Source organism: Athene cunicularia, assembly GCF_003259725.1.
Source record: "Athene cunicularia isolate RWA chromosome 8 unlocalized genomic scaffold, athCun1 chr8_part1, whole genome shotgun sequence".
Lineage (NCBI taxonomy): Eukaryota > Metazoa > Chordata > Aves > Strigiformes > Strigidae > Athene > Athene cunicularia.
The window spans coordinates 19546411-19559152 of NW_020799109.1; the positions used below are offsets into that span (position 1 = coordinate 19546411).

The following is a 12742-nucleotide window of genomic DNA, read 5'->3' on the forward strand; positions in this document are numbered from 1 at the left end:
AGCGGTCGGGGGGCAGGGTGGGCGCCGCAGCCCGGTGCGGGCCTGACGGGGCTGCGGCGTGTTCGGGGTGCGGGCAGAGACCCCCCGCACCGTGCGGCCTTGCCCTGCCGCCGGTGGGCGCGAGGGGACGGGCTGAGCGGCGGCTGTACGCGTGGGTGATCCCTGTGGGGGCCCCCGCACCGCTGCTCCCCGCCAGCTCCTTCGCTCTCAGCCCTGGGAGGCGCCGTGGGGTTTTATTTAGGCTGGATATTTACTTAAACCGACTTTTTATTCCATTTCTAAATTTGTGATGCAGCAACGTATTTGTACTTGCGTTCACCGTAATATATAGCCAGTGTAGCTTTGTCTTACAGATGCTTGTTGTTTTTTCTTTAGAGACTTGGCCTAAAAACACCTGGTGCACAGAAGCCATGGGTTTGTCTGCGTCCTCCCCGGCTGCTGCTGGTCAGTCGCCAAATGCATCCAAACAACACCAGACAGCGTCTCCACCTTCAGAATGTCCTATGCATCAGGAAAAAATGAGCGGTAATCATTCCTGAAACGTAAATTAAACTCTTTGTACGGAAAACAGATTGAAAAATATTTTTTTCTGAAAAAAAAACCCCAATTATACAAATAAAACCTCGAGTTTTTCCTTTAGCAAAAATTGGTCTTAAGTGACTTCATGAAAAGGAGTCAGTTGTTCACCAGAACAGTGTGCAAGCTGCCCTTGTCTTACAGTAGAGACAGTAGGTGCTTGGTGTAGAACCTGTGGGTCACTCCCGATTGTTACGTTTCACAGGGGTCCTGCAGATCTATTCCCATCGAGTGGTACACCTGCCAAGGGTCAGGGAGTGCAGGGGCCCCCACAGAGAGAGTAACTGGGAGCAGGTGGGTGTCACTAGAGAACATGCATCTGGAAGAGGACAGCAGAAGGTCAAATAAGATGAATGGAGAATGAGGACATCAGCTCTTCTGTTGACACAATCAACGTGTTGGATTAACATTGCGGTCGAAATCTTAAATACAAACAGTTCAGCTAGGGGACAGCGTGGAGTGGGGAATGAGCATTCAAGGACTACATAAGAAGCTGAGATCTTACCATGGTACTGGGTCTTAAAATTCAGGAAAGATAACAGTTAAAATTGTTGCAAAGCTTAGAAGAAAAAGCGAAATACTACTTTGTATTTACATGAGCATTCAAGTGACTGTTTTCCATTTCCTGTCACATCTTCAGAGTTTTCATTTTGTAGCAAATTACATACTGGGTTTTTTTCCTGTGATTCAGGTTGTCCAATGCACATGAACACTCCTGATTACAGAACTGAGAACACAGATGATGTTCCTGCACATCAAGAAAGAGCGTATGAATTTGTAGCATGTCCGGTGAAGTCTGGTGCATTTCAAGGGAAAGATGACATAGATCCTAGCAATATGGTAACTTTTACAGATTTCAGATGCTTTCTTCAATCATATTTCTACTGAAATACTATCCACACAATGTAAACAATGACTCTGTCTAAAGTGGAAACTCTGGCAAATAACATTTTAACTTTTTTACACTGTTTTTTCTAATTTTGTGTGCAAATATTTGTGTAAAGCCAAGTTATATCTTATTTAACATTCTATTCTTCAGATTTACATCATTTTGATAAAAGGTGGTTTTCTAGTTTGTAAATATCTTTTGCTGCCTATTTCTGTTTGTTAGTGATGTGCATGGTTTTTATGCTGAATTAGTGGGGTTTAGTGTGTAATAGCAGTATGAGTAAGTTCTGATTCAGGTCTCTCCAAGTTTTCTTTTGATTTATAAAAAGCATTGTTGTTTTGAAAGTTTAGGTAAAAGGGTTACTTTAGTCTTCAGATGACAAGCTTGTGCAGAGTGTTCTATGACAGAAGAGAAAGATAACTTTTGATGGATTTAAATAAAGGCTGAACTTATTGATCTTTGTAGCAGCTGACTGATAATGCTTTGATTTTTCTCAAACATCGTAACAAAAAATTTTCACACTCTAGCTTTTTGATTCTCCTTGTTTTGTAGATGCCTCCTCCTAATCAGCAGCCATCTCCAGATCAACCATTTCCATTGTCAACTGTTAGAGAAGAATCTTCTATTCCTAGAGCACATTCTGACAAGAAATGGGTCTACCCTTCAGAGCAGATGTTCTGGAATGCTATGCTAAGGAAAGGGTAAATACACTGTGAATTATCAGATGGAGTCTGTGAGCCTGAAATTCATGAAGTAATATAATTAGTTATTATTCATGGGCATTGTTTAAGAATTTGTGGATGCTAAATAATTAACTAGCTGTTTTAAAAATTAGTGGTTTTATAAAGAGCTTTGTTTTAAAGGGTGAGCTGGCCTCAATGGTAGGGAATATCCGGCAAGTGCCACTACCTCAGAAAATGTTATTAAAAGTCAGTGCATAGGCATAGACAAACTTTGCATGATTGCCAGCTTTCAAACTCAGTTGACTTCATGCTAATCCTATAAACTGGTGGTAGAAGTTCTATGATTGTGAGAACATCTAGCTTGACTTTGCAGAATTGCTAAAAATGTGAAAACTGTTTGACAAGTACATGTTTTGAGTCTACAGAAATTCAAAGTAGGCAAGATCTAACTGAATAAATGTCTCCTGTGGCCTAAAAAAATCTCTGTGCTGCCATTTCCTCATTCTTTTGTAATGATTTGTTTGGCATTCTCAAACAGATCAACTTTAAAGGTGGTTACTATTAAAACAATAGTAATTATTTGTTCTGTGTATCAATATTGTTCTTAAGATGATATGTCATAAGCAGTCTATATTGAACACACAAGTTCTGATCCTTTAAACACTTAAATGTGTTCAGTGTAATGCCTGTTGAAGAGGAAGCACGTGTGTAGTTGTAGTACAGGGTCAGAGAGATGAAAGGCTTTTCTAAATGTATGCAGAATGTATTGAATACAGGACTTCATGCATTAGGAATGCAAGTGGGATTTTTCCTAAGCATTTTTATGAATACTGTGGATATGCTGATGTTTTCACACTCACCTTAACTGGATCAGAAAGTTATGAGTTAATTTAGATAACTGGAGTTTGTGGGTCTCTATGATGATCACTTTAATAAGTACACTTTTACACAGGAAATGAAGTAGTTCTCAAGATTGTTAAGCAGATGAGCCAGAAGTTTCCATAGTTGCTTTGTGTCTTTGCATAAAACCTTACATACCTAGATTCAAAAGCCTATCAGATAAACTGAGGAAGGTGGTGTAGTTGTTCTGTAACATTTGTAACCTGTTTTCAAATTCTTATTTTATTAGGTGGAGGTGGAAAGATGATGACATAACAGGTGAAGACATGACCAACATTATTAAGATTCACAACCAAAACAACGAGCAAGCTTGGAAGGAGATTTTGAAGTGGGAAGCTCTTCATGCTGTGTATGTATATATGAAACAAAAAGCAACTCCTTTGGTTTAGCTCTTGCTTTTGTAATTCTTTGAAAGTAGAACGTCTGTAGTTTTGCAGAAATATTCTGGTGCTGATACGTCTCAGAAGTTATGATCTTGTAGGAGTTTGCATTTTGATTAATCAGATTAACCAGAATAAGATTAATAAGATTATCCAGAAGAGCTTAACTAAAACTGAATAATTATTATGTTGATAAAACTGATGAGCATTTTGGTGGTGCATGTATAGTGTGGATTTGGAGAAATGAACTTCTTATTGTATCTATTTTGGAATTATTTAATTGGAATTGTTATGATAAAGGTATGAGATGTAAACTTAGATCAAAAGTGACCGGTGTAAAACAACCTGTCACTTTTTAGGCCAGTATAGTCCCTGTTCCTAGAAGTTAGGCATTCTGTATGTAGAAATTGCTCTCTGAAATTCCATGATCTTTGTTACACAGTAGTTTGGATATTTCTGTAGTTCTTAAATGGTTTTTTGTTCTTTAATCTGTTAAATCAGTGGATTAGATTTGCTGAGAACTGCTCTGTTGATAAATTAGAACAATGGTGTGAAGCATATCAAAGGTACTTTATTGTATCTGTAGTAAGTGCTGTCAGAAATGGAGGGGCTTTTTTTTAACCTTTTTTAATAAAAAAGCTGGTTTAGATTGCTTGTAATTAATTTTTTATTGTTGCTCTTTCTCCAGTTTTTCTGTTACTAAAACAAATGAGCATAGTGGTTTAATCACTTAAAAGTGTTTTAAAAGGTAAAAACTGTTTTCTATTTTAATTGCATGCACAGGGAATGTCCATGTGGACCATCTCTGATGCGGTTTGGAGGCAAAGCAAAGGAATATTCACCAAGAGCCAGAATACGTTCCTGGATGGGGTACGTGGGCAGGAAAGAAGGTCTTGCAGTGAGGTGGGAGGGTGGGGAGATGTGTCTGAAAACATGATGTGGAATTAATTTTAAGGTGTTTCAGAACTGGCATTGCAAGTTACAATTACCAGAACATACTGGGGATCTTATGCTAGTGTCTGGATAAATAAATCTTCTTAAATAGGAATTCCACTCTCCCTCCCAGGTTCATAATATCCATTAAAATATTTACATGGTCTATTATCTGTCTTTCCAGATATGAACTTCCCTTTGACAGACATGATTGGATTGTTGACCGTTGTGGAAAAGAAGTGCGATATGTTATTGATTACTATGATGGTGGAGCAGTAGATAAGAACTACCAGTTCACTATCCTGGATGTTCGCCCTGCCTTTGACTCTCTCTCGGCTGTATGGGACAGAATGAAGGTAGCTTGGTGGCGGTGGACTTCATAACTACTCCTGTGGTGTGTAGTCAGAAAGTAAACCACTTTCCTCCTAGACTAAGGATAAGTGAATACTAAGACTTGAAATCAAAGTTCACTGCAACTGTCATTATTTCCATCATCACCACTGTTTTTTGGGGGTGGGAAGGGAGGATGAGGAAATCCATTGTTAAGTACACCAATGCTTTATGGTGTTTTGAATGAAATAATAAAGTTATAGTAGCAAAAACATGTATCTTAATTTTCTCAAGAGTTGGGAAATCTTTTCTTATTTTGTTACCTGTTCTGCGTAAGCTTGCCACCTTTTAATTTCGTGACTCCAGTGCTGCACCAAATACATTAGGTATTTGATTCTGACTGGAGTTTTGTTACTTAAACTGAAAACTGGAAATTTCATGAACGATTTCATATAGTTACAGTCCTTAGATGTTTAGGTGATGAATAAAGGGTAAAAGATTGGACTGTTTCAAACTGCATGTTTTATTAACTGTATAAAAACTATGTATAAAAATTTGTTTTCACATGAGCACTTTACCTGTTCAAACAATGCTTCCTCAGAAAACTTGAAGTTTATTGTGTTAAAGGAAGTATAGTGTAGTATATTTTTAAAGGTATGTTAAGTTGAAAGGGAGAATATACTCATGCCTTAATCTGCAATTTATTTTTGAACAGAAACAGGAAGAGTGTCAGTTGCTTTTGAAACAACATTTCTAGAAGGAGATAAAACTGATATGTAATAGCTATTTATTTGAGAATTTGAAAGGTTTTCTGATATAAGAAAATTGTGTTGTTTTAGTATTTTCATGTCTTTAATGTGTGTCTTGCGTAATGCCTTCAGCACAGAATTGAGCCTTATTTAAAGAAACCGTCATGCAGTGCATCTGTATCTTGCACCTTGGCTTCATCATCTGTACCATAATGTGTGGTTTTTATACAATACAGAATCGCACAAGGGTGTATGACTATGCAGTTATATATGTTTCTGCATAGTGATTATCGTGAACTGTATTACAGATGTGTATGTAACTTTGCTAAAAGGGTATCACAAATGCCAAGAAATAAGGTTGATTTGAGCATTTTCTAAGAGTGATGCAAGTTAATGCCATGTGGCTTAAAGATTTGATTTATGTTTGTACGCAATAAGGGAAACTTTTTTTTTAAGTTTTCCACTGTAGTAGCTTTAAATTTGCATGGCTTGTTAAATTTCAGGTGCTACATGCCCCTAAACTTAAATTATTCCTCCATTTCAGCACGTATTACTCTTGAGAATGAGTCCTCTGTGCAAAACACTTAGGAACAGGAGTAAGAAACTATCACACTGTAGCTTCTCAAATGGGAGAAGCTTCCTTAATGAAACTTCACAACCTTAAACTGGGAACCAGCTGTACACTGATTTTCTGAAAGTGGTTGTTTTTAACTGACATGGGAAGCTTTTTTTAATTTTTTTTTCCTGAAGGGAAAACCTCCCAGTGTTTCAGTCAAGTAACTTCCCATTTAGGAAAAAAGTATTCAGGGAAGCATTCCATACTTCAGCGTACTGATGGAGTTGAATGGTTCCCACTGCAGAGCCAACTGTCCTGCATGGTAGGGATAAATATTACCCAGAAGTCCAGAATCCAAAGAGACAACCACACTCTTACCCCTGTCTGCTTTCCTCATTCCTTTTCCACCTTTTTAGTGATTCATATATATATATAAATATATATAAAAAAATACAAATATATAAATGAAAAACAGTTTGGGGAAAAAACAATCTCCATTTGAGTAGGCAATGTATATATGAGATGTATGACAAGTGGGTGAGCTTGTATGAAGCATATCTGATAACAAAAGAGCTGTTCCTCTGTTCTAACAGTAAAGATTGAGGCTCCTTGCTTTTTGGGCTGGATTTTTTTTTTGTTGGTTGGTTTATACATTTGGTAACTTGATATGTGCAGAATTCTGTGTTTCTCGCAACTAAATAAGGAAGAGGTACACCAATGTAGGGAGTGCTTCAGAAACTTCAAAAGAACGAGTTTGCTTTGTTGATTTTTGGAAGCGTGATGTTGAGAGCATTATGGAAACTGTAATTGCTGCTAAATCCGGTGAAAGGTGCCACATGCCACTTCATGCATTTAACTTCTGTTATGTTCCATCTCCTAGATTCAAAATTGTTCTTTTCTGTGCTACTCTTAATGAAATGTACTACTTCGTCACCAAACAAAAAGGAGAATCAAATAAATATACTTTTCTTAACTTTGTCATTTGGTGATCGTATTTTTAGCTGTAAGAATTATTAAGATGAGGTCTTGCATGTGTCATGAGATTATAGTCTGTTACAACTAATCACTTCTTTGAATCGGTACTACTCATTTATTTAGGTGAATACAGAACCAGAAACCAAGGACTAAATTCAAGTGTTTGCCAACCAAACCAGCAGCTCAGAATTAAGAACATATAACAAGAAATATATTCATCCTGATTTTGACTAACTTCTGTAGAGAGGAATGCAAGGATTATTTTTTTTTTTAAATAATCCTGGAAATGTAAATAAGTCATGTACTTCTAAGGCTTAAGGAAGTAAACATGGAGTTTTCTCTTTCAGGTTTGGGTTACTTTATGTATGGTGTTGACAGTTCACTATTTCTCAGAAGATGGGTGTCAGAGTGAGTAGAATTCTAATGTAAGCTTGAAAAACAGTGATGTAAATTGATGGGTTTTTTACCCTTTGGGAAGATGTCTTAACTGTAAAAGTATTGTTTCGGCTAGATTAAAGGTAATGTGTGCGTATGCATAAATAAATTATACATTTATATCCTTTCTTTGTAAGTATAGAAGGGTATGGAAAATTTCTGAAGCTCAAAAAAGTGAAGGAGTATCTTGATCAGGCCCTTCCATGGAATTTTGCAGCAGCATCAGGTTCCCAGTCCCAATCAGGATGAAACAGAAGTTTGGAACCCAGCATCTCAAACCAGGCTAAACTTGTGCATACACAAAGGGGATACACTGTCACTAAAGCAGGGCTACTTTTTAAATCAGTTGTGTATTTAGGTATCTAAAGTTCACCTATGTTCTGCTTTACCATGTCAAAGCCCTGCTTGACCTGTTGTGTTTGACTCTCACAGTTAAAACAAGTTAGGAGAGCTCTCCTGGTATGCAGCTAGAGATGTGTCCTTCAGGGGTATTGCAGTGCTCAGAAACAGCAATCTCTGTGTCTGAGGGATGGAAAACAACTCTGGCGTAACACTCCCAACTGTAACCAGGCAGGTCTGGAGCCATGCATGTGTAGTTGAGAGTGGTACCGATCTTTATTTGCTGGAGCAGGAGACCATTCTGTGCTCCAATACCTGGTTTTGGCCTCTTGCCGTTGTGCAGGTTCAGGCAGCCCGTGAGAGCCCTGTGGTTAGGAGGCCTGGCACCGTGCAGCCCCGCGAGAGGGGCACCGAACATGGGGCTGCTATGCCCACAGCCCCTCCCTAGTCAGCAACGCTGGCCCAGTTCTCTGCTCTTCTGCAGTATGGCCCCCCCTTAGTATCTGGCCAACATGAGTGCCCTATAATTAGGGAGTAACTCACAGGCTTGTCCTTCTGGGACACTGTGGGTCCCTGGCTATGTTGAATCATCCTCTGATGTTTTGCCCTTGCACTGTACTAGCAGGCAGTTTAGGAAGGGGAGATGTAGCTCCCCTGTCACCCTTTATTTATTTACTTATTTCCTTCTCCCCTAGAAATGACATTGCTCCTCCTCATACTATGCCAATGGTCTTAGCTTCAGTCTCTTTAAGAATTTTTCAGCTAAGTCCCAGAATTTCTGCCCTGCTTTGTAGAAGAAAGACTGTTTTGCTGGTAAGAAGATACTTGTGTCCATTGTTGATTATAGCTATTTTTTGTTGTCAAAGTGTTCTGGATTACCATTTTTCAATTATGAAGTGAAAGAGGTATGCTAGTTTAATCTGAAATGGGAAAACAATGCTGTCTAATGTTTACATAATGTATTTACTATCAGGACTTTAATGTGCTCTGTAAATAATTACTTAATCCTAAATTATGATGATTATTGTTCTGCCTACAAAAGGTGTGAAAGTAGCAAAGAATCTCTTGGTGCTCTGAAAATGATCATAAATAGTCTGTCATTTTATGCACTCCCATTTTGTCATTCGACTCGTGTCCAAGTGTGGTGGAATAATAGCTAATGTGCCGAAAGATGGAGGCACAGATACTAAGGTTGCTGTGGCTTGGCAGTTAAAAATGAAGCGAACTGGTAAACTAAGGAGCACTGCCTGGTTTTTGGACTCTTACTAAAGTGTTTTTTATGGAGGGTGGAAATGTCCCTTTCAGAAACACCACTCCTTTACTTTTTAAAGAGAACCATCCCCAAGATTTACTAAATTAAATGACAGTTTAATCCGTTGTCTCCTTTTACTTATGCCTGGAGGAAAATCCATGTAGTAAGGTTCCACAAGCAGATGTACTTTATGTAGAAGATGAACTTTTTGAGGATAGAATATACTACTCATAATGCTAACTGTGCTTATGTCTTCAGCACCACACTCTTCCCTACCCACAAGTATCTTTACATATGTTCTTTAGCAATGCTGTGTATTTTTTCAGTTTTCTACAAATTTTTAGTAGTCAACTTCATGCATTTTTACTCTCACTGGAAAAAAAGAAGTGTTCTATTTGTCATTCCATCTTACTTTGTGCAAGGTAAATTGTAGGCAAGTTCTATATGCAGTGAATCAAGTAAGTATTGATCCTCTTGGCAGCAGTAGTAATAGTAGGAACCTGTGGTCAAACTAGATATGTCATTTTGTAAAAAGCATCCTTCTTAGTTTGTATTAGATGGTTAATCACTTTTATGTATATCTCCTTCAAGAAAAAATGGCTTGCCAAACTCCTAGAGAAAGAATCTTAAATTCTTTTATGAATGTGACAATTGCATCTCTTTGGTGTTACAACTTGTATGTCAAGTTGTGTAAAACCTGTGGGCAGAGTACTAGTCTAGGCTTCAGACCTAAACGGGTGGCCTTGAGCATGTGTGAAACGATGTATTATTTACCAGTGAACCACTGATAACAGTGGCAGCTACTCACAAGACATGTCTGCATGTTTGCAGCACAGGTACATATTTTTATGACTGGAGTCTGAATAAATCCAGTTTTCAAAGGATAATGTAAATTTATTGGAAGTATTGGGATTGTTATTAGTCCTTGTTAAAAAATTTACAAGAATAGTTTCTTTTGCTGACATTCCATGCTGACATGGCCTCTCTTATAAAACAGAAGCCATCACATTTGTTTTCAGCATATTATGGTAAAAAAAAATAAAGACTAAGTAATGATTTTTCTTTTCTGATGTTTTGCCAATTTTGTGGTAACTACAGAAAGTTTTAGCTGTTTTTCTAACATGTTCCTGCTGTTGCCTCCAGCTTCTGAAGACTGTGACCCCATAAACCTCCCATCTATAGAGATAGCTAATGCTTTAATTGATCATTAGTAGACTTTCAAAATGAGTTTCTATCTGCCAAAAGATTAAGTGTCTTCGGAAATTGACTTAAAGCAGTTTGATGCATGGAGGATAAATGCAAGTGCCTTAAAAAAACACTGCTGACCACAAATCCTTGAAAAACTTGCTTCTAAAATACTTAAAAGTAACAAAAAAGATTTTTTTCCTCTGGTTTATTTGCTCTCAAATTAGAGAAAGCTTTTTTTTTAATATATCAATGAGAATTCATTAGCTCATTCTCAAAATCTAAAGAGCAAAACCTCATAAAAATGTCAAATTTAACCTTAGAACAAACCATGCAAATTTTGGAAGCTTTAATTTGCAGTGTAAATTTTTTGTTAAATTAGTATCTTCCCACTTTAAAAACCACGTGCTTTGGGCCAAAAAAAAAAAAAAAGGTGAAAACTTTTGTATTAGCTGTACTTGATAATACTGAGGAAAAACATCTCCATGTTTTATCACAATTTTTCACAATTACAGGGGTTGCTTCTCCTGTTTTCTTTAAACTTTTGCCTTTTAGCTTATTTGGAGTGATTTTTACAGGTTTTCATGATGCTTTCTCTCTGCCATTTTTGTAGAAGTCACTTTTGGGAAAACTTCTACCCTTGCAATAACACTTACAGTTGTTACTACAGAAATAATGGCTTCTTAAGTATCTGAAAAATCCGTGCTATTTAACTCGGTTAAGAACAGTTCTAGCTGGTAAGGATACCGTTCTGGCTGCATTAGAGCTGTCAACATTGTTGTAGCAGAAATTATAGGAACTGCAGCTGTCCTACAGCAGTGCTGAAAGATGGATGTGATTGGTTGCATAGGCTAGTCATCACACTTAGCTGTGGTTACGGGTTCCTCGTTAGTGTTTGTCTTGTGACCCCAAAATGAGCAACTGCAGTGATTTTTAGACTCTTTCTAATGGTCCTTTAATGCCTTCTAGAGTACCTGCTTTTAGGACCGCTTACCGTTGAGGCAGCTGGGATGGCAGAGTGGCTGGCATGGAAATGACGGTAAAAAGATGTAGATGGATGTTCCAAATTGACATTTTTTTTCCTCAAATGTCTGTCTACTCCTTCTCTCTTATTTGCCACTTGGGTTAGAGGAAAACAGGTCTAAACACACAAGTTTTATATATAAACACCAATGGTTGTCGATGCAACACCAAATTGATAGGGGCCGTAATTATAGTGAGTAGAAAGCAAAGGATACTACTTACTGCAAATAACACTGGAAAGATTAATCTTACCTACATATGAAAGGCTGCGTTCTGTTTGCCTTGTCAGGCAAAGTGGAAAATACTGGTATCATCAGTGGAGTATTGATTTATGACAGGATGCTGGAGCTGGTTTAATTGACTAAAAAGCAAGATTTTTTTTTTAAAACTTTATTTGCCACATGTTGATGGGAAAGCATCCATTTAGAGAAATGAATACAGTTAATCTATCAAACACTGCAATGTTTAAAGAAATTAAAAAAAAAAAGAGGGAAAGTAAGATCTTTACTCTCAGTTTAATAATAATGGAATATGAAGGCCAGATCGTCACTGTAGAAGCTCATTTCAAATTTAAATATTTAGCATTTTCACTAGTCTGTGAATACAAGAAAATTTATTACATTAAGATGGAATTTAGATCTTTGACATGAAGCTGATATTTTCATAGTGTGAAAAATATCAAGCTGACATTATACTGTCTCATTTGATGACTTCCAAATGTCAGAGTGCAGTAACTTATTCATAGGGACCTCAATGTCTTGTGATAGTGTCAATTTAAAAGACATTTACATGGACTTTTTTATTTAAACATGTAAAATGGAATATGCAAAGTGGATGAGAAGGGGGAAAGACCAGGGGCAAGAAAGTTCTTAATAATAGAATGAGGCACTTTTAAGGCTAATTTCCACCAAAGCCTTCTGACAGCTGCATGGAGTACTACCTGGCAGTACTTCTGACAGCTCCCATCTTCTTTCCCTTAGTATTATTTCCCTCATTCCCAGTTCAGCACTCTGAAGTTTCTTGTTATTTCAGTGGAATTTAGGGGACTAATAATAACGTGATATACTTTCCTGGAAAAGTAAACCACCCATCCCTTGCTTTTAAAAATGATTTTGTAATTACGGAAGATACCGAGTATTTATTTTGAGCTGACTCTACCTGGGAGTTAATGATACCATCGGCCGTAGAAGACCTCAGTCAGGTGCCTGTTGGTGGGATTATGAAGCCACAGTAGTCGAATACGAGCAGCACAGATTTATATTCTAGTAAAACTTTCTGTATGAGTCTGTGTGGCTACGCTTCAGTTGACCATCTACACCCTGAGGGTGGCCGCGTTACTCCTTTCTGCGGGTCAGAGGCCGCCACACACAGTCACAACAGGGCCAAAGCGGGCCGCTGCGGCCGGCGGCCATTTTGTTCGGCGCCGAGAGAGAGAGAGAGAAATAAGCTCCCGCCACTCGGTGCCGGCCCCTCGCCGCCTCGGAGGCTGCCGGGCGGTTCATCACCGCGCCTGCCCGAGCCGAGGGGGCAGCGGCGG

General features: G+C 38.1%; 1 protein-coding gene across 1 annotated transcript; it reads left to right on the top strand.

Annotated features, from left to right (window-relative positions):
- Nucleotides 1-76: 76 nt before the first annotated feature.
- On the top strand, nt 77-6431 carry LOC113482733 (cytochrome c-type heme lyase). Its single transcript, XM_026853719.1, has 6 exons — nt 77-525; nt 1268-1416; nt 2018-2166; nt 3278-3397; nt 4212-4298; nt 4546-6431. Exons 1-6 carry the CDS (start codon nt 354-356, stop codon nt 4742-4744), a joined length of 876 nt encoding a protein of 291 aa, XP_026709520.1. The 5' UTR covers nt 77-353; the 3' UTR covers nt 4745-6431.
- The last annotated feature ends 6311 nt before the right edge of the window (nt 6432-12742 follow it).

Bases quoted from the DNA above. Each gene is read 5' to 3' on its own strand.
- LOC113482733 (XM_026853719.1), top strand. From the start codon at position 354: ATGCTTGTTGTTTTTTCTTTAGAGACTTGGCCTAAAAACACCTGGTGC. The intron at 2,167-3,277 runs GTAAATACACTG...TTATTTTATTAG, and splicing joins AATGCTATGCTAAGGAAAGG to GTGGAGGTGGAAAGATGATG. The intron at 3,398-4,211 runs GTATGTATATAT...TTGCATGCACAG, and splicing joins TGGGAAGCTCTTCATGCTGT to GGAATGTCCATGTGGACCAT.